Here is a 22,650-nt window from a genome sequence, read left to right as displayed (position 1 = left end):
TTCTCCTAGATAATGTGAATTTGAGGATTAGGTGCAGAGAAAGGATAGCAATATTTTGTGAAAGGTCTATTGTTCCCTCTACTCAGGTGGTTCCTGATAGAGCAGAGCTTCCTATGGTTATGGTCTTAGATCCAATTGAGGCTGTGGAATGCCTGGGAGCATTTAAGTGATTATTTCTTTTCTCTGGGCACCACTAACAATCAAAATGTCCTAGATGATATTGTACTCACTCATTGACAATGAAAAATCTTGTTCAAGTGATTGTTCAAGTAGATGTCATTTACCATTGCCTCTTGGAGTTTTAGTTTTGCCATTCAGCCAGAAAAGTTCAACCTTGTTATACTGCATTTGTTCTTTCAAACTGATGATTTCGGTATATAGTTGTTTTCTTTAAGATTTTGGCCAGTCGATTTTTTTGTTTCAAAGGTTTTTGTTTTGCTTGTTTTGCTTTGGTTTTGTTTTTTTTTAGTTTTTATAAATGTTGTATTTGAAAATCATTTTCCTAAACTATCTATTTTAGGTGTTTCCTGGAGTTTTTGAAGTTTATGGTAACCAGAAATTTCAGTTTAAATTTTTTTTCATAAACCTTGAAAGACAACTATGACCAAGGCCTATAGATTTGAGTCAAGTCACTGCATTTTAGAAAAGAAAAGGACATTTAATGTCAGCCAATCAAATGCCCCATTCTAAAAATTATAAAAGTAAGGCCCAGAGATTAAATGATTTTTCTGAAGCCAATTTATAAGTTAGGCAAAACCATGACCCCTGACCTTTTGATTCTAATTCTGGATTCCTTCTACTTCTATTCTATCCTAACAATCCAACTTGGGTATTGAATATAATTATAGCACTTACTATAATCATTGTTATAGTAACAATGCCTAACTGAAGCAGGCAGAATGGTGTTCCTGCCCCAAATGTCTATATCCTAATCCCCAGAACACCTGAATGTGTCACGTTCCATGCCAAAGAGGAGTTAGGTTTGTAGATGGAACTAGGGTTGTTGAGCAGCTGAACTTAAAATAGGCAGATTATTCTACATTGTCCAGAAAGGTCCAACATGATCACAGGGTTCTTACAAGTGGTAGAGGGAGGCAGAAGATGGGGTCAGAGTGATGTGACATCCAAAAGACTTGAGCTGTCATTGCTGGGTTCAAAGTTAAAAGAGAAGGGCAAAGAACCAAGGAATGTGGGCAGCTTCTAGAAGCTGGAAAGGGCAGGGAATCAGATTCTTCCCTAGAACTTTTAGGTAAAAGCACACCACTGCTGACACTTTGATTTTAGCCCACTGAGACCTGTGTTGGACTTCTAACCTACAGAACTGCAAAATCATAAATTCATGTTGTTTTACATCACCGTATTTGTGGTAATTTATAGCAGCCATAAAAACTAATACACTAACAGAGTATTAATGGCTGCTCAAGGAGAAATTTTCTTTCCACAAGCTAAATCTTAAAATCCACTCCTTTTCCCTTTTTTTTATTTTTTTGGTAATACCACTTTAAGATAGTTAAGACCTTAAGACAGTATTTGCCACTTGCTAGGAAGAAAATATCATTTAGTATTAATTTACTGCATTTTCCACAAACAGACACAAGTTCATTCCCAAGTTAACCAAATGAAGAAGAGACCAGGAGGAAGGTTCAGAGGACGTCCCTGACATACTTCATCAGAATGCCCTTGGGGCAGCCACAGGAGAAGTACACTTTTTGATGTGTGGCTGCAATTCTCTCTGTGTCAGATAAAAACATTTCAAGGCTTGACTGTGGATAATAGAAGCTTCTGCAAACTAGCTTCTGTCCATAATATTCACAATGTTGTGATCAAGAACATTAATGGTCACAAAATTTTGTCCTTTCAGAACATACTTTCAGCAGTAGCAAAGACAAATGAAGTCACACACATCCACACATTCCAGCCTGCCTTTTATAATAGAAACTTTCACCTAAACAATCCCTTATAGAAATACACAGGCCTCAAAGTTCTGTCACCAATTTTCATACTACCTTGCTTTAGAACCATTCTTTGGTTACTTTAAACCAGCCAAAAGAAAAACAAGCAAAAACTAGTTCTTTAACCCAGCATTTTTTGCCTAATAAATATTTAGCTTATTAATATTTCTAAATTTCTACCTTTCAATATATTTTTCTCAAAACCTAGAGAAAGGGGGCGCCTGGGTGGCTCAGTGGGTTGAGCCACTGCCTTCGGCTCGGGTCCTGATCTCAGGGTCTTGGGATCGAGTCCTGCACAGGGCTCTCTGCTCAGCAGGGAGCCTGCTTCCTCCTCTCTCTCTGCCTGCCTCTCTGCCTACTTGTGATCTCTCTCTGTCAAATAAATAGATAAAATCTTTAAAAACAAACAAACAAACAAACAAACAAAAAAATCTAGAGAAAGGCCCTCAAGTGACCAACTGTCCCAGTTTACCTGGGATGTACTTGTTCCTGGGACATTGGACTTTTAGTGCTAACACTAGGAAAGTCCCTAGGAAAAAAGTCCACAGATAGGACTCAATTGCATATTTTTGGGTGGCAACCCAAGGCTGTTCCAGAATGCTCCAGGTTCCAGATGAAACCATTTTCTGAATTCACAGTCCAAGGACACTTAAATATGTCAAGTTTGGGCTGAGAAAGGGTCTGCCTTGCTTGCAGTCTTCAGTGATATATTCACTTTTTGTGATGAGCAGCTCAGGTTGAAGGGTATCAAGAACACTCAGAGGACACAAGTAACTCCATGGAGAATGTACTGCACAATTTACTAAGGCAGCAACTCTGCTTTTTTGCATGTTCACTGGGAAATACTCTTTGTTCACAGGAGCACATCCTTTGGTTTATTGCAGGGTATTGATAAGCAACCTGAGATCTGTGCTGGAAGGTCAATTTGACAGCCAGGTCCGTTCAACTGGACACAGTTATGAGAAGTACAACAAATGGGAAACGGTATGATGTGCACATGATTTAGACAGACATTGTTATGGGAACTGAACTAAGAATGGCACATTAATCTACAAATGGTTGCATTGGTAGATAGAGGCTTGGACTCAACAAGTCACCAGTGAGAATCCAGGCCTCATCTCTCGCAGAGCCATTGGAACCACATTTGAAGGACGCACTATGTACCTCCTCAAGGTAATCATTTTTACCCTTGACCTTCCCATATCTGAGGGCTTTAAATCAATGAATTCTAACACATTAACATCTGTTTCACAGACATGCTCATCCCAAACATTGCTATAACTCTTTCCCTGCCTATATGCCCCAGGGAGTCAAACAGATTCCCCAGCTTCTTTTATCATATGTGAATTTTTAAATCATTATTTTGATTTATTCAAAAGGAAAATGCAATAAAATACAAGAAGTCCTATAAATTTAACCACATTCCTGTAAGCAATGTAAATGATTACCTACCTTGAAGAAATTCTTCTCTCCCAGATGTTGTTTGCAAATCCATTTGTTAAAGAGATTCATAAACTTCACGTCTATCAGACAACATTACAGAGCATATCAACGATTTGCTTCTGTCATTCTCTAATGCCATTTTTGTCATGTAATTCTAATGAAGAAAATAAAAAGACAAGGAGTAAGTAGGAGAGAAGGAAAACTCTTACAAGATTAGCAACAATCATCATTACTTCTAATTACTCATCCAGTTGTCTTGGTCATGTCACCTAATAATAGCAGCTGAAAATAACCTCCACGTGAGTACAATTAAGCAGGGTAATCAGCATCTTCTGAAAACATGAGCTTGTCAAGCTTAATAAAAATAATAAACAGCCATGTAAGCTCAAACATTGTATCTAGAGGCAAGAACATACTGTGCTAGTATTGTGTTTTAATTTAATCATGGGATATATCTCTTGCTGCTGTCAAGTTTCACCTGTTGAATCCAAAGCCCAGACAGGTAGTGAATGTTAACCCCTGACTGTGATGAATCACAATTTCCCTTTTTTTGTTTGCAATAGGTTGGCAAAGCTGGACCAAATAAGCCTGCCATTTTCATGGACTGTGGTTTCCATGCCAGGGAATGGATTTCTCCTGCATTTTGCCAATGGTTTGTGAGAGAGGTCAGTATGTAGAATCATTTTTGGTGGAGGGAAGTAGAAAGTATTTCGTTTATTTAAATCAATTTCTTATAATCTACCTATAATAAGAGAGAATAATAACAGAAAAACTTTGTAATTCCAAGTTCCCATTTCTGGGTAGTAGTTTTAGCTTTCACCAAGAAATCTTTATAAGGTAAGATTTTAAAACAGCTGTTAAATTGTATTTATTTATATTTGACTCATCTGAACTTTCTCACCCACCTTTGGTGGAGAGACAAACCAGTAGTATAATACATAGGCCATTTAAAAATTAAAGATTGTGGATAAGCCACTAAGTTTATTATTATCTTCTGAACAATAATCATTATATACTTCAATGGCAATCCCACTGTAAATGATACTGTTTCTCATTCCTCATAATTCTAATGATAAGATATATGTGAAAAACCTTTAACTAAAGTTTTTAAACATCTATGAGCCCATTCTAATATAGATAATTTGTTCAATAAATAAAGAGAAGAGAAGGAACAACTCCTTCTTAAAGAAGAATTATAACTAATGGGTGCACAAAGAATGAACAAAATAGAAAACTATCATTAGAACACCACAGTAATAACCATTTCACAAAAACCTATGTACATATGTAAATTAGTGAGCAAATTTTTTTTTAAAGATTTTATTTATTTATTTAACAGAGAGATCACAAGCAGGCAGAGAGGCAGGCAGCAAGAGAGGAGGAAGCAGGCTCCCTGCTGAGCAGAGAGTCTGATGCGGGGCTTGATCCCAGGATCCTGAGATCATGACCTGAGCCGAAGGCAGTGGTTTAATTTAAACCACTGAGCCACCCAGGCGACCCAGTGAGTAAATGTTTAAAGACAAATAGGATAATTCCTATCTCAAAGTATCCCTTTGTATTACATTACAAAGGCATAGTTTACAGTAGAGAAACTTAGCAGAAATTATTTAACCAATTGATCAAGGTTAATATCACCAGTAATATCACCAGCATTAAGACAAAATCAGTATCATGTACCCCCTGATATTATGTACTGAAAAGACACATCATCTGTATGGTATTCTTCCTCAAAATTCATAACCTTCCTCTAATCATAAATATATATATATATATATATATATAGAGAGAGAGAGAGAGAGAGAGAGAGAGACAGACAAACCTAAATTGAGGGACCTTCTTCAAAGTAACCGGACCAGTACTCTTCAACTGTGTCAAAGACATAAGAGACAAGTAAAGACTGAGAACTCATAGATAAGAGGAAACTGAGGAGACATGATAACCAGTGCAATGTGGGATTGTTTGTATATTGGATCCTAGACCATAAAACGGATAATAGGGATGCCTGGGTGGCTCAGTCGTTGGGCATCTGCCTTTGGCTCAGCTCATTGATCCCAGGGTCCTGGGATCGAGTCCCACATTGGACTCCCTGCTTGGTGAGAAGCCTGCTTCTCCTTCTTCTCCCTCTCCCCTGGCTTGTGTTCCCTGTGTAACTAGCTATCTCTCTGTCAAATAAATAAATAAAATTTAAAAAAAGAAAAAGAAAAAGGGCAAGAGTGGAAAAATTGGTGTTATATGTAAACAATGAATCTTGGAATACAACATCAAAAACTAATGACGTACTACTATATGTTGACTAACAACATACTAAAAAAATAATTAAAAAATAAAAAATTGGTTAACTCTAAATAAAACCTATAGTTTAACTTTATTACTGTATTAGTGTTAATTCCTTCACTTTGATCATTGTACCATGGTTAAGTAAGATGAAAACATTAGAGGAAGCTGAGTGATGGGTATATGGGAACTATTTCTGACTCTTCTCTAAGTCTAAAATTACTTCAAAATTAGAAGTTTAAAATATTGAAGTACTTTTAAAATTAAGAATATTACTATATACAAAAAAAAGAATATTACTATATACAATATACTGTCTTTTGTGTGAAATATTTCTGTATCTATTTGTCACGGTCTTGGTTTCTAGACATGTTATGTGTCCAATTAGAACCATTTAACTTCAATGGATATCTCACCATATGCCCTCTAGAATGAAGAAATTTTATCACTACTTTGGTTATCTACAAGATTAAAAGAATGTTGTTCACTAAAAGAATGTGGTTCTATAACTCCTCCAGCCTAAAAATCACTTATTTTATCATGTGCTATTATAATAAATACAATGTATAGAGTCACAAAAATATATAATAACTATTAATACACAGAAGCCTTAAATATTTTAAAGTCTATTCAAGAAAGCCTGGGAAAGAGTTGAATTTAAGTTTAATATGATCCTGGGGCTGGGGAACTATGACTAAGAGAACATAATAAATGAGCATGAAGTCCTTCATTCATAAAGAAGTCCTTCATTCATAGAGAGATCACTTAGAAATCATCACTTAGCAAGGAGAACTAGTCTCTTAACTCTTACTCAGTGTAGAGGAGTAAGAAGGATACTTTCATCATTATTCAGCCTGGAGCCTTGGTGAGAACCACCCAAAATCCATCAGTGTGAGCTCACTTCATAATGGGAGGCCTTCTTCATTCTTCTTCCTTATTGGACACACTCTCTAGTGCAACCATCTACAGGAGGTTTCACAACTTTAAATAAACTTCTAGATGATATTAGACACATGCACAGCCATCCATAGACATTCTTTACTAAGTATAGGTCTTACCCTCACATCCTACTCACTCTGAAAAAAAAATTATTGCAAAATAAGTAAACACATGTATGTTTCTTAAAAGTCTATAATGTTATTAAATCTTTTGTTCATCTTTAAAGTAAAAAGTGAAATAATTATGTGAGTTATATATGGATATAAAAGAATATCCTGGAAACAAAGAATTAAAAACAACTATTTTAACCAAAATTATAGGTAATATTTTACTAACTGCCTTTTAAATATTAATAATGTCTACCTCAAAGAGACATGGCTTCCATTACAAAAGTCAATATTCACCCAGTCTATGTAAATTTTAGTAGCATCACGTATTCTATTTTTCCATGAAATTCTCTTCCTAATTGATACTTAGGCTATCCGCACCTATGGACAAGAAATCCACATGACAGAACTTCTCGACAAGTTAGACTTTTATGTCTTGCCTGTGGTCAATATCGACGGCTACGTCTACACCTGGACCAAGGTATATGAGCCAATACTGAAAGGGGATGATGAAATTAAAACCAACCCACTTTCTATTATACTTGGCCTAACCACATAATCCACTTTCAGAACCGAATGTGGAGAAAGACTCGTTCCACCCAGGCTGGAACTACCTGCATTGGCACAGACCCCAACAGAAATTTTGATGCTGGTTGGTGCAGTAAGTATCAGGATCACCATTTTGCAAGCATCTGTTGAAAAAGCACAGAAGAAAAAATAATACAAGAAAACACAACAGTGTCTAAAATAAGAAAAAATATAAAATTTTATATTTTAGAATTCTAACTTTCTGAAAGTCACAGACAATAAATGGTTTATTTATTTATTCAAAAAAACATATTGTGTGCTCTACTGCATTCCCAGCTATGTTAGAAGCTGGAAACACAAGACTGAGAATCCAGACGTAATCCTACTACTTCGAGATATATAATCTAAAGGACACAGTCATTAAATAATTGTTTAAATAAAATTGTGATATAATTCTAATTTTGTGATTCAACTCTCAGAGAATGATTAGAGTAATAAGGAAATTTCTCATGGATATTAGTTTGTCCCCTAATTATTAATTTTTTTACACTATATTGATCTCATTGTATATTATTACACAGGGACACACTGGTGATTTCACATGCAACTTTTACCCCATAAGCTTAAAAACATACCACCCCTAATCTTGTGAGTAATGCATGCATGCTTTATTATATACATATATACATACATTATCATAAGGATCCAGGTAAAAATAGCTTATTTTTAACTTTCTAATTTGAAAGTTTGAAATATGCCTTGTGGTAACTTCCATAGATGACCATTCCATTAACAACCTGTTTTTCTAGAAATCGGAGCTTCTCGAAGCCCCTGTGATGAAACTTACTGTGGACCTGCTGCAGAGTCTGAAAAAGAGACCAAGGCCCTGGCTAATTTCATCCGCAGCAACCTCTCTTCCATCAAAGCATATCTGACAATCCATTCATACTCCCAAATGATGCTCTACCCTTACTCCTACGATTATAAACTCACAGAGAACAACGCTGAGTTGGTAAGTAGTCATGGTAGTAAATATGGTATTTCACAGTTAAGATTTTCTTAAATCCTATTCCTGAGAAAAAATTCTAAGAACAATTTTTAAAGATTCCATTATTAATTACTGATAGCAGGAGCAAAAAAAAAAAAATTACTACAGATTTACAAGGAATCCAGAATTGGCTAGAAAATTAGCTAAAAGAGATAGGATTTTGATCCAGGAAACAGTTCCCAACATATTAAACTGGTTTAGTCTTCAAAATGACAATAGGTCACTTACCCTGGCTTCACCACAATACTAACTCACATGATGATTTCAGATGCATCTGGGATAATCAACAAAGTAGTTCTGTCTCACACACAATTAGAAAGTCAATTTTGTTAAGTTGCCTTGAGCTGGATTTGACATAGGCAGAAGCATGGCAGATGTAATTAGGAACCTGGCACATTTGGTTGATAAGATCCTAAAATTATTTCACTATTTGATTAGGCGAGACACAGAAATAAAGCAATCAATGAACAAATGGTATGACTGGATCCTTACTAGATACAGGAAGCAATGTAAAAAAATTTAAGTAGCCATGACTCAAAAAACTAGCAATCTTGTTACAGAATCATGATATAACCACATGAAAAGTTAAATAAGAGTTTTATAACATTCCCATTAACAAATATCACATATCAATGCATAATTTTTTTAAACCAGAAGTTTTGAACCCTTTGCACAATATTTTTTTTCTAACTTATAAAACATCTGGCTGCCAGAAGTTGGGACCAGTGATCTAAAAGAATAAGTGTAAGATTTAAAGCATTTGAGTTATGCCAGAAAAAAAAAAAAAAAAAAAAGAAAGAAAGTGCTCCACTTAGACAATGACATAGATATTTGGCTTACCTAAATGCATAAATTTGAAGACCCAGTAACTTAAAAATTGGAAACTGTTGTTTTGTACTTTTAGTCCTTCAGAAACCAAATAAAACATGTAATGCTATAAATATTTTGTTAAGAGTAAAACAGAAAATAACTTAGCCTCTTAGAAAATTGATAGCTAATAGTTGGCCAGGTCCTCCTCATTAAAAATGACAATAATAGGGGCACCTGGGTGGCTCACTGGGTTAAAAATGATAATAATAATAATAATGTTATTTTCATAAAGCTTCCCATTTTCCTTATCCAGAGCCAAAAAAAAAAAAAAAAAAAAGGAAGGAAAACATCATTAGTTGGAACCTTTAACTATTTCAGTTTTCCAGTTATGCTCCATCTGTTAAATGTTCCCAGTGGGTGCTCACAGTCCTGCTATCCCAGAGATGGGTGTGGTCAGCTCCTCATTTCAATCCCAGATTTCAGTCCCAGAGGAGAGAAGGTGGAGCTATGTTGTTTGCTTTATTCAAGTGAATATTTAAATTGTACCACATCAGAAAAGAAAAAGACAAAGCCATAATAACTAAGCACTAATGAGTTAATAAGTAAAATATTAAAACTAAAATTATAAACCATATTAAGTGTAACAATAATATATCCAGTTTTGCTTAATATAGCTAGTTTTAAACACAAATTCTAAAAGACAAATGCTTACAGAAAAACAAAGTGTTCTCTGGAAATGAGCTGTTTCACAAAGTTTCAATACCTTTTCCTATTTGGGGAATAAGTTAATTCTAATTAACAAAGAAGTGGAATAAACAGAATTATATCACAATAAAATATTCATAATCTATTCTCAACAAAAGCACAAACCATAAAATAATCTTATCTTGGAAGTTTAATTATGTATTCACAAAACTAATAAATTCAAGAAGTACATGCTACTTCTTATACTTTCTAAGCATGATAAGAGAGGTGGCTAAACTATAAAATTTAATTGCACTTATATCACATAAATTGATTTTAAAGTTATTTTAATTTCTAATATTTTTTTCTATGATTAATCTTTTGCCTCGCATCTTAGAAGAAATATTTAAATGAATGTTAATTTGATTAGTAAATTCATTGGGAATCTGAATTTAGTTCAGCACCCCCAAAGCAACTTAAATCTTTTGAAAAACTAGAGATCCTTTCAATCTTTTTCTTATTTTGCATAATTCCAATTCATTTACTTCCTAAGCACATATGGCAAAACTCATAACTATAGTGTTGATGAGTATAAATATATGTGTGTGTGTATATATATATTATATGTATATATATATGTATATAATATATGTATTATGTATATATATGTATATATATAATATATATATAGCCAAATGAGAATCTGAATCTCTCATAAGGAAAAATATTAGCTTTTTCATGGTTTTTATTTGCAATGAGAATATTAAGGAAAAAGGTAAAAGTCTTGATCTAGGCATGATAAATGTTCCATCCAAATCTAATGCTTCTGTATGAATTTTCAGCTAAAAAAATGTGACCCTGCTGTAGAAAACTAAAGGTAGGAAAAGATTTATAAGATGCCTTCTTGGCACATCACATTATGGATAACTCAGAATTTCTTAAAGTATTTTCTTACCTAGAATTCAGTGTATAGATATAGATATGATTCTTATTTATCTTTACACTTACAAAATTTGTAAGATTATATCTGTAGCAAAAAAAAATGCTTCAAGGAGACTATGACTCCCAACAAAAGGAAATAATTCTTTACTTCTAGTAACATTCTCAGCCCAAATTTAGGATATACACAGAAATCTCTGATATCTGAGTCATGATAAAAATGTATGTGGCTTCATTTCTGAAAGATCTTATATGTAGATTGCCTGATTATTCACATCATGAGACAACCTTCAGAGGGAAGAAAGGCAGAGATGAGAATGCAAAAGACCAATGAGGTAAAAGAATAGAAGTGACAGCATGGATTACAAAGAAAGCTACCAAAAATATCTTTACAGCAGATCAGTAAAAAGAATGAGAGATCATAAAAATACCTTACATATATAATTCTTTTCAGTTTGCTAACTGTTTTTACACATACTATATTATTTAAAGAAAAAATACAAAGTATACTGTGAGTTTCCAATGGCTTCATACACCTTCCAGTTCCTCAGTGTTAACTTCTTCAATAGGAAGCTATCACTATCTTTAAAGGAAGCTTTAAGATCCACGAGAATAATATACTTTACATTTTCAAAATTCTGAAGGATAATGAAATATTGAATTGTATGACCTCTTTATTGTGAGAGTAGTTCTCTTTTTATTAAGAAGACTTAACTGAAAATGTTCCCAAACCTATCCATATCTTTGCATTTATTGAGCATAGAAGAAGCTCCAAATCTTTGGTCTGCCTACCCACCCCAAAAAGGCACATGTGTCACTGTTACTTATTATTACTATTTATCATAATACCATTTCTAAGTCCAAAAGCAGGAATGTAAAATAATAACTGGTCAACCAAGTATCTTGACCCATTCCCCAGACTGACCAAACTGGAAGTTGATATGCACTCCACAAAGGTGCTGATCCAGGGCATACAGCTGACACCACATGTCTTCATTAAAAGCACAGAACTTTACAGCTGGAAATCTTTGAATTTCTCTGGTTCTGCTTTCTCATTTTCCAGCTGAAGCAATGAAGGCTTGGCTAAGCCAATACAGTAAAATAGGCAGCCTTGGGCCTAGACTTATTGAATTCTGAAGAATTTCCTAGACTGACCCAATTTTCAAAGATACCCACACATATTTGTATGGCCATGGGTACCCCATGTAGCTGTTTTACAGAACATCCATCAAATAGTCTTTCATCCCACAAATACCTTATTACCTCTGTCCCTGGACATTGCTAAGGATTTGCAGTGGTCAGCTGGGACACCTAAATTCCCAGGACTCAGTCTTTATGATTTTGGTCCTATGCTTTCAAGGGCATATATTCACTAACCAGGAGAAAAATGACAATCTTTCTGAAAAATTATTAAACTTGACCAAAATATAAGAATCCACTTCTAAACTCTAACACCTTCCAGTACAGTGGCACCTCCCTCTTAATTAAAATGTGAGTTAATGAGCCACCAAGATAGATATCTACTGTTCCACCCAAGTACCGAGCATAAAGCAAGACCATGATTAGAGATAAACATAAAAATCAGAGAGAACAAATGTTGTGATTAGAAGGTGGATAATTGCAGGGCCATGTGCACACCCTATCACAGCTGTCCCCATGGCCCTGCCTAATAACAATAACAAGTCCATAACCCCTCCGTCAAGCAGGCTACCAGAACCTAAGGAAGACAGAATCTGAGGCACAAAATATCCACATCTGACAACTGCAGAATTTATTTAATTAGAGAAACTGTTGTTGATTTATCACTATACATTTTAAAAGACTTCTTGGCTTATTAAGATATTCCTACAGAGGCCTGGTCAGAACAGAGTTCATCAGACAATTATCAGAAATTTCACTGAGTACCTATTAAGTACTTAGCATAAAACATGGTTTTTGCTATTAAGAATGTAGGATCTTACTGAAATTGTAAGACTCATATATCAAAAACCATATAAGAGACGTACAAAATTTGGAGTTTCAAACTAAGCATGGTAATAGGAATTTAGGGCAAGAAAATGGTAATACGTAATGAGGCTGGTCAGTGAAAGTTATGGAGAGGAGAAAAACCCCATTTATTCTGGGCCTTGAAGGATGGGCAGGATTTGGGCAACAAAAGACAGAAGAGTGCATTTTAGGCAGAGAAAAGAGCCAACAAATGGCCAGCAATAAGTTTGAAAAATGGGGAGAGAAGAAAGATCAACCTGTTTCCAGTGTTCTTGTGAAGGAAGAGGAAAGTGAGATAATGACATTACCCAGGAGACTTAAATGTCATAATGAGTCCTGTGTCACAGCAGGCTCTAGAGCCAGTAACTTGGTAAATAGGATTGCCGAGTCAAATACAGGGCTCCCAGTTAGATGTGAATAATAGTGTAAGTATTGTCCAAATATTACAGATTTATACTGAAAAAGTATTCACTGTCGATCTGAAATTTACATTTAACTGGGTATGCTGTATTTTTGGCCAAGATTGGCAACCCTGCTAGTAGAGGGATATTTTAGCAGCACTGAGCTAGCAGCAGTATTTAAGAGACACCTGTACTATCATCAGCAAAAAAGACAGGCATTCAGAGCACCTTCAAAACAAGTTGTCTTTCTTTTTAATTCTTTCTCCAAAATACATTCATGTTTACCAGAATTATGTCTTTTGTCTGATTTCTTTCAAGCTAATTCTGTCCTCTCCCCTACCTCCTAGGAGATATTTGGCAATGCTGGGGAGACATTTTTGGTTGTTGTAACTGTGAGAGTACTATAGGCATCTAGTGGGTAGAAGCCAGAGGATGCTGATAAACATTCTACAATGCACAGGACAGCCCCCACAACAAAGAATTCTCCAGCACACATGTCAGGAACGCCAAGGTTGAGAAACCCTGCTTTATGCTAAGATAAGAACAGAGTCACATTCCTGGCTAAAGTCCCCTGGCTTTCACCCTCCTCGCAAACAGCTTACAGTGTTCTGCAAATCTGAAGTGCCAGAGACCCAGTACGTTCCCATTATACAACATGTATTATTTAATATTTATTTGGAAGAAGTACCACTTACAGTGGTAGGTGCTCACCTACACGGCTCACCTACACAAACACACACACACACACACAAACATGCTCTAGACTTTGCAACTTCAGCTGACTCACATTTCACATTTTCCTTGAATTTTAAAGAGCTTAAAAATATGCAGGCAGATCAGCCAAAGGAAAAAATTGCTTTACATCAGTGAAAGCATTCCCACACCCGCCAGGGGCTCTGCCAAGATGGGCAGGCCCTGCTCTCCCGAGCCAAACCTTTCGCTAACTCCTTGCCTTTCTCTAATCTCAGGCTTTGCAACCAGAGCCTGCGCTTGTTTACCCTCCTGTTTTTCTCAGAAACATATTTGTTTTTTCAAATCCCGAAGGCTTTCTCCTCAGCGCTTCCTTGAAGGCCTTGCGGGTTTCTCCTCTAGCATCAAAATTATAAAAGTTAAATTCCTCATTGGTCCCTTGGTATACGTTACCCGTTATCATAGGACAGAAGGAAGGAAACCGCAGTTAAAGATTATTTTGATGCTTTCATTTTCACATGTATTCACCCAGAGGAATAATTAAACTCAGAACTTCAAGTTAGAAACAAAGTTCTGGGGAAAATTTCCTTCCAACTGGTTTATGCCCATAGTCAGTTTGGAACTTTTGTTTTCTTGTACTGTAATAACGGACCAGTGGAAGATTAGAAGAGGCAGCCCCCACCTCCCATGACACTGGCTTGCAATGAGGACCATGAGCACAGCCATGAGACAGGGGCTTCCTGATCACATGTTACCTGGGAAGGCAGGTCAGTGGAAAAGAACACCTTCGCCTTATTCATCTTACCAGCCTCCTGGAGCTCAGAGCCTGGGAAACATTACACTAGTTGGTCTTTTGTCTCTTGGGCTTTGAGTTAGATGTGACATTTTAGACTCTCTCTGTCTTTTGCTCTATGACCAAGGCCTCTTTTTAAGAAAACAGGTGACAAAAGAGAACATGCATAAGACATGGTAGGAAACTCATATCTAAGGATTAATAAAGGCTGGCCATGTTTGGCCTTGACTGAAAGCAAAGTTTTCTCTGAGGCTGATTTATATTTAGCTTCCTTCTGTTCTTTACAATTGGTAAAACCAGCTCCAGCAACACTTCTTTTGAAGTATTCCAAGGCCACAAGGAGAAGTGAAAAAGAGCACAGAATTTAAAGCAAGAAGAACCTAGCTCAAGTCAGCCACTTATGGGGCTACATGCCCTTGGGAAAGTTCTTTTATCCTCTCTGAGTTTCAGTTCTTTTATCCGTAAAATGGGGATAAAAATATCTAGCTCTTATCAAGAGCTCTTTGTAAAGTCTAAGGTTTTATGTAAATGTTAGTTCTTATTTTGAACCCATTGAGCAAGGATGTAAGATGTCCCTCAAATGACAGGTTGTAAAGAAAGTGTCTTTAATTGGAGTTTCAAGATGTGGATCACACTTTCTGATGTGCTATTGCTTCTGCGGATCTTTCGTCAGCTGTCTTAGTCCCTTTTTACAGAAATGCAGAAGGGAAAGGAGTTACCACTCTAACGTTTTAGCAAATACAGGAATTATCTCTCTTTTACCATTCCTGGCTGGGGTCAGTCACCCAGCTTGGTTGGAACATTCCCACTGAGCATGCTGCCCCACGTGGCATTCCATTCTGCAAGAAAATTCTATGCTGATGAAATGTGGACAGATAGTGTTAGAAAGATAAATGAGTAACATTTGTGAAAGTATTTGAACTCTTCAAAAGAAAAGACCCACATTGATTCCAGGGATTTTTGTTAAGATCATTGGAATTTAAAATATGATATTTTGGTCAATTAATGTCTGTTCTGATTTTTTTTTTTTTTTTTTTGGTCTCTTGGCCCCAGAGGGGCAGAGAGAAAGGGTCCACAGACTTCGTTTTTTTTTTAATTAATGGAAATAAGTAAAATGCATAGCAGAAGTCATTGTGTAAATGTGGCAACCCATCAACCATCACTACATGGTACTATGCCCTCACATTATGTCACAGCCTTTACAGGGCTTGGTGTCCTGCACACACACCCAAACCGGGCTCATCTGTAATGCCCCAGCCCTAATATAAGACTCAATCACCCAACCATGTGCTAGATGCTATACAATCTGTTGAGAATAAAAAATAAATAGCCAAGAACCCGTTCCTATAAGAAGCTTACCTGGGAGGTGATGCAAAACAGATGCAAAAACAACTCATTATACAACACAGTGACAGGAACTCTGATAGTGGTATTAGCCTTCACAAAGGAGGGGGAATCGTTGCTCCCTAAGAGATTCAGGGGCAGCTTCACTAACAAAATGACACTAAAACTGAATGTGGACAAACAACAGTAGTTCTCCAAGTGAACAAAGATGAGAAGAGGATTCCAACAAAGGGAGAAGGATATCCAAAGTGAGGAGGTAAGGAGAGTCAGGAAGAGGTGTATGGGGAAGAAGTTCAGGGAAACCTAGCTCCAAAGGAACACGGAGTGCACAGCAAGTGACGCAGACTGAAAGAGAAAGAAGGGGCTACCTCACACCCTTTAGACTAAGGAAGGAAGTTGGGACTTCAAGAGAAGGTGAGAAAGCCACTGAAAGATGTGGTGATGAAATGACACTCAGAAGATGAGTGATGAGGTAGACATCAAGAGGACAGAGCAACTGAGAACAAGGAAAGCAAAGGCGGACACAAATTAAATGCTCCTGCAATGTGCACCATGACAGCAACATGTTAATATCCTTTTTAAACTGATATCAATCTTAAATATTTCGGTCAGCACCAAAGGCAGAACAACTTCTTCAGAAGATGCCTAAGGAAGTCTTAGAAAACACATAATTCTCACTTTGAGGAAAGGCAAACTGAACATTTTTGTGTGGTCCTAACAGTAGTTATGACTAAAATGATAAATTGGTAAGTCAAATGAGGTAACAGATCATAAGTAGACCCCTTCAGTTTTGTCAGATAACTCATATATTACATCATATCAATAAACATATTAAGAGACTTGAAGTTTTTGAAGTTGAAACTTGAAGTTAATGGATAACTTCAATGATCTTCTTATTTTAAGTCTTCTCTAGTCTTCGTAACTTCATGTTTAGAACTAATCCTACAGAATCACACTACTTTTTTCTCAGCTTTATTGAGCTATAATTGACTTATAACACTGTGTGAGTTTAAGAGGTACAATGTGATGATTTGATGCACATAGATATAGGGAAATGTTCACCACATTAGTAACATGTCCTTTACCTCACATAACTATCATTTTGTTGTTGTTGCTATTTTGTTGTTTTGTAATGGTGACAACATTAAAGCTCTACTCTCAAAGCAACCTTTAAGTATATAGTACAGTACTGCTAATCATAGTCATAACGCTTTACCTTAGGTCCCCGGAACTTAATAGAACTGTATTTCTAACTAGAAGTAATAATTCAAGACTTAAATGGGGAGAGGGGAAACCAGAACTGAAGAAAAGCCTCAGAATGGTAACTAGCAAAGGAATCAGAGTTCTTTAGAATTAGAGGTTCTGCCTTACAGAAAAATAACTACAGGTGTCCTCAGATGAATGGCAAGTTAAAGAAATTGTAGAACAATAGAAAATGTACTATTTACTTACCAAAAATATTAGCACCTCACCACATTTCACATTTCTACATGATGATTTTATATCTATTCTGAGCACTGTGCAACTGTTAATTATTCTCATTTCAATCTGCAATAGGCCCTATACTAAAGGGTAAAGAGAAGACTTAGCTCTAGTGTGTTGGTTAGAACAAGATTAAACAACAGGAACTATACATTTAGATCACAATAGTAAAGATCCTACGCAGTAATAGAAAGCATGTATTAGTTTACCAGATTGGAAAAAAGGGAAGTAAAACCCTAAAATTTTCAAGTTAGTGTTTCAAAGCTCTGAGAATAAATTAGTTGCAAGAAACAGATTATACCATTTCAGCAGACCAGACCAGAAAATCATGAATTGTGTTTTATAACTCTTTTTAAATTTTCTAATTTATCACTCAGTTGGTGCAGCACTAACAATTAGGGAGGTGGAACTTTGAAATTTTATAGACATGCCCTTGTCAATCTGACATAGGACACTACTAAACTGGTTTTCATATTATAACAAGGTCTAAGGGAAGCTGCTACTTTGTAAAACAAGGAGTATTTTGATTTCATCACCAATCTCACTGCTTTCCAAGCATATGTACAAGACATAATTATGATGCCAAAATATGAAATATAGCTAGTTTCATAACCAGAATGAATTATGGCTAATTCTCCTGTAGTAAACAATCAGATTTTCAAATCTGTATTCCCAAGACAGCCAAGTCAGGCCTTACTTTTTGAGTGATTTCATTTAAATATGCAGTATGTCAGTGGATGCTGGGAAGTTTACAGCATAGGGAGGCTGGGGCCACAGAGCCCTTGCCCTTGAAGAGTTGGGGGGCATTGAGGCAGAAAAGCAATGGGTCTTTTGAGAAAATGAAGCCACTTCTTTAAAAAAAAAAAAATACACATAAGCTAATACTTGCTGCTTTTTTTTTTTAATTCTGGAATTCAAATGTTCTTCATTTTGAAAAGAGTAGATGTTGTCTAATTCTTCAGTCTAAAAATCTTCCAAGATGGAACCACCCTAATTCCTGGAACTGCCAATTCCTAAGTATTTCTATGTTGGCAGTGAACACTGTATTAAGTATCCCATCATTCATATGTGTAATTTTTAATGCTCTTGCCCCAGCTCATATAATTCTATCCTGTCCTGGCTTTATAATTTGCCACATTTCCAGGTATTTTATGTTTTGTTTTGTTGGGGTTTACTTTGTATGCGTTTGATTTTTGTTTACCTGTATTAGGTAGACAACCTCTTTGTACAAACACAAAGACTTTCTTGTCTCCTGCTTTTCTCTTACAAGCTCCAGACACAATATAGATTTGCCAAACTAATCCTTACACATAAACTAATTCTTAATATTATTAACACTGACATTTTACTAAATCAATGAATGTGATATCTGGGACAGTTACAGATTGCTATAGTCTCATTTCTCTAGCCTAAACTAAGGTTTAAAAAAAAAAATGTTTAACAAGCCTAAGGAAGAATACCTGGGAAAAAAAGACACACTAAGTTCTATGTAAATAAAAAAGAAAAGAAAGTCGGGGCACCTGGGTGGCTCAGTGGGTTAAAGCCTCTGCCTTCAGCTCAGGTCATAATGCCAGGGTTCTGGGATCCAGCCCCCGCCCACCTCCCCCCCCCCCCCCCCCCCCCGCACTGGGCTCTTGGCTCAGCAGGGAGGCTGCTTCCCTTCCTCTCTCTCTGCCTGCCTCTCTGCCTGCTTGGGATGTCTGTCAAATAAATAAATAAAATCTTAAAAAAAAAAAAAGAAAGAAAGTAAAAGACTGTCCTCTGACTAAAACAGAAGTTACTGCTAGGACCCATACTTTACTGCAACAATTATTTACAATGAATTTAAAGACCTAATGCTCAGATAAGGGGGTAATATGCTAATGATCTTCAGAGTTCCAACAAATAGTTCCTGGACAACCACCAAGTGGTAAGCCTTGACCAGGGCTCTGAAGACATGGAGATAAAAGACAGAAAAAGTCACTGAAAACTCAGAGGCCAGTAAATGGTATTGCCACAATATGACACACATTCAGAGGGAAGTTCAGAGTGAGTGCCTGGAGAAGGCATTAGGGAAGACATATTTTCACAAGAATTACTTGGATCATATAATCAGGTTAGCGAGAAAAATTGGATGGACACTGAGCAGGAGTAAAACTAACTCAAATTGTGTCTTATACCTCTTCAATGTCTTAAAAATAATGTACAGTTGTTTGTCTGTTTGTCAGTGTGTGCTTTTATTTATTTACTCACGAACTGCTGCTGGTTCTTTTGCAGAATGCCCTGGCTAAAGCCACCATAAAAGAACTTGCCACCCTACATGGCACCAAGTACACATATGGCCCAGGAGCTACAACAATCTGTGAGTCTTGGCTTCAGAACTGTGCAAAGAGACCACATGCCTAAAAAGGCAACAAATGGTTCCCAGACCCTTTCCTTTCAGATCATGTAAAGCATGTGGCTTTTGCCACATGAATTTTTGCCACAGTGAATTTTTTATATATGTCATCAGTTTTCTGTTCAGAAAAAGTATCCCCTCCAAACCAAGAAAACACTTGCGCCTGGTAAATAACCATTGAGCAGCCACTGCTATGTTCCAGGTCCTCAGTAGGTGCTAGGAAAGAAAGGAAAGGAGGATGGAGGGAAGGCAAGAGAAAAGGAGAAATGGACGTTGGGGAACTAGTACAGTCTTCAAAAAGGGCAGAGGAAAACTAAATATAGGGTGCTGGATGTTATGACAAAAGATGCACAAGGAAAGAACATACTCCAGCACCAACAGAGCCCATCCCACAGCATCAGGGATGACTGCCCAGGATAATGACATAGCCGCTTTACCTGGAAGGACAATCGCTGAAGAAAGTATAAGAAGGAGTGTTTTCCTGACTAAACAGATTGCAGACGCAAGCAAGGGCTGATTCAGGCTCAAGCTACTTTCCAGTGGTAGATGTCAGCCCCTCTGACCAGTCACTCAGTGTGTTGGAGCAAGTGGCAAGAGAGTTAGATAGGGGCTAGACCCCAGATTTCACTTAGATGCTGCGGAGTTTAAATTTCACTGGGAAGGCACATCCTGCAGGCCCCATTTTAAATTTCTACTTATATTTTCCTTTGCCTTTGCATGATTTCTTTTTGCCCCAGATCTGAAAGGACTAGAAATACAAGGGAAAAGACCCAGTCCTGTCATCACAGGGCCCTCCATGCAGCTGGAGAGGCTCCAGTCCTGAGTTCTGTTTTGTTTAGTTTTATGTAAAATACAGTTTTCTATAGTTTTATCCTTTTTTAACCTGCTCTGAATCGTACGGGGTACAGTGTTTTCCAAAGGGGGTTCTAACAGAAGTAGCCCATCTATTCATATACTGTGAACTTCTTATATGTTTTATGCAGAGTAGTTCAGTGAGGGTTCTTTTCTCATACTGTAAACCCTTGAAGGGCATTAAGTCACATCTTTCCTTTATTCTGGCATCTCCAGAGGAGAGACCATGGCCTACTGCTCAGTGAGGGCTGTATGGCTGTTGGCTGAACAAATAGATGAAAGAATGAATTAATGAATGAACAAACAAATGACCTAGTGACTGAAGAGATACAAAATCTACAAGGCAGTGACTTGGTAACTGCTACCAAATGAAGAACTGAACAAATGCCTAACCTCGGCCAGACCATCTGCTAGGCCCTGAGGAAACACAAACAAAGTCCCAGCCTTGCCCTCAAGATGCTCTGATTTCATCAGTCAGCAGTGTTTCCTTGGGGTTTGGAGCTCTCTCCTATCATCAGTCATCATGTGGCTCTCCATATTTTCCTAGGAAACAAACATTCTTTCCTAAGAAATTATCTCTATTTTGTAAACAAATTACATATGATATAGTTTACCACAGCATACAAGCACAGTGAGAGGTTTATATTTTATTATAAATTACATACTTCCTGGGTATGAAATACATCATTCCCACTAATGAGGCTTAGAGGTTAAGATTGGACTGATTTTTTAAAACAGCCCCCATATCTATTATAATCCAGTTTTCCGGAAAATTGGCCTACCTATAATATTTTGCCCAGTGAAACAGTTGTTAACTATAAAAGAAAGCTGGCTGGTTTTCTTCTTCTTTTTTTTTTTTTTAAGTTTCCTTCCTGGATTTAAAGTTTTGGGGGGTTTGTTTGTTTTTTTCTGCTCTTTGCATATTTCAGATCCTGCTGCTGGGGGCTCTGATGACTGGGCTTATGACCAAGGTATCAAATATTCCTTTACCTTTGAACTCCGGGACAAAGGCAGATACGGCTTTGCCCTCCCTGAATCCCAGATTCGGCCAACCTGTGAGGAGACGATGCTGGCCATCAAGTACCTTGCCAGATATGTCCTGGGACATCTGTACTAGCAGAGAATGCTGACAGCCTTATTTCAAAGTGCTCACTCTTTGTCTCTTTCCTATCCTGAATTCTTATTTTTGTCTGCCTGCATATTTTCTAGATCCCAATCTTTCTTTTAAGCCTCTAGTCTATTAAACTACTCGGATCTTTCAATACTGATCATAATAAAAAGGATTCATTATAATTAGAAACCTGACAGACTGTCTACTTCTTTGGGGGGAAAAATGATGTGAACCAGTGACTAAGCAAGCCATCCACAGGTAATGATGCGGATCAACTATATAGGAGTTAAAGTCCTCAGGGTATTTGCCAACACTGGCAGAGTCTAGAGATGTACGGTTATAATGGGGGCTTATGAGGAAGAAGATATATACAGGGAAATTCAGGGGAAAGACCGCATCTTCCCATCTTGCTTTAGCTCTCTTCTCAGCTCATTTATTTTATGAACTGTCGACTACATGTCAAACACTTTGTTAAGCAATTAGAGACAGAACAATGAAAAAGAAAGACCATTCTTGCCTTCAATGAACATTTGGGAAGACAGACATGAAATAAATAATTAGATATTTCACAAATTATTTAGTAATTCGTGATTTAATTTACATTAAGCAAGTAAGTGCTAGACAAATTACGTAAAAAGAACATATACTCAGTCTACCTCCCTGATGTGGAAGAGAAGGCTCTCTCAGAGAATGCTGGAACCTGAAGAAAGAATCACAATGATCTGGATGAAGAGAGTGCCCCTTCCAAGCCCTGTGAAGATGCAGAAACCTTAGGAAGAAAGCCAGAGGGAAGAAGGGCATGTACTGGGGCTGAGGAGGGAGGGAGGGATTATTAAATAGAGCTTAGAGCTTAAGGGTTTGGAACATTGGTCTAAGAATAATGGGAAGCC

General features: G+C 36.8%; 1 protein-coding gene across 1 annotated transcript in view; it reads left to right on the top strand.

Annotated features, from left to right (window-relative positions):
• CPB1 (carboxypeptidase B1) overlaps positions 1–21,943 on the top strand; it is a 35,385-nt gene extending 13,442 nt beyond the window's left edge. Inside the window, exons 4-11 of the mRNA XM_059165242.1 lie at positions 2,837–2,936; positions 3,024–3,125; positions 3,959–4,060; positions 7,086–7,196; positions 7,286–7,376; positions 8,053–8,255; positions 19,677–19,761; positions 21,579–21,943. Coding sequence (XP_059021225.1) covers positions 2,837–2,936; positions 3,024–3,125; positions 3,959–4,060; positions 7,086–7,196; positions 7,286–7,376; positions 8,053–8,255; positions 19,677–19,761; positions 21,579–21,766 — 982 coding nt within the window. The 3' untranslated portion in view covers positions 21,767–21,943. The remainder of the gene's footprint in view (positions 1–2,836; positions 2,937–3,023; positions 3,126–3,958; positions 4,061–7,085; positions 7,197–7,285; positions 7,377–8,052; positions 8,256–19,676; positions 19,762–21,578) is intronic.
• The last annotated feature ends 707 nt before the right edge of the window (positions 21,944–22,650 follow it).

Source organism: Mustela lutreola, chromosome 2 (assembly GCF_030435805.1).
Source record: "Mustela lutreola isolate mMusLut2 chromosome 2, mMusLut2.pri, whole genome shotgun sequence".
In the NCBI taxonomy this organism is placed as follows: domain Eukaryota; kingdom Metazoa; phylum Chordata; class Mammalia; order Carnivora; family Mustelidae; genus Mustela; species Mustela lutreola.
This window is presented reverse-complemented; position numbering and strand designations above follow the sequence as displayed.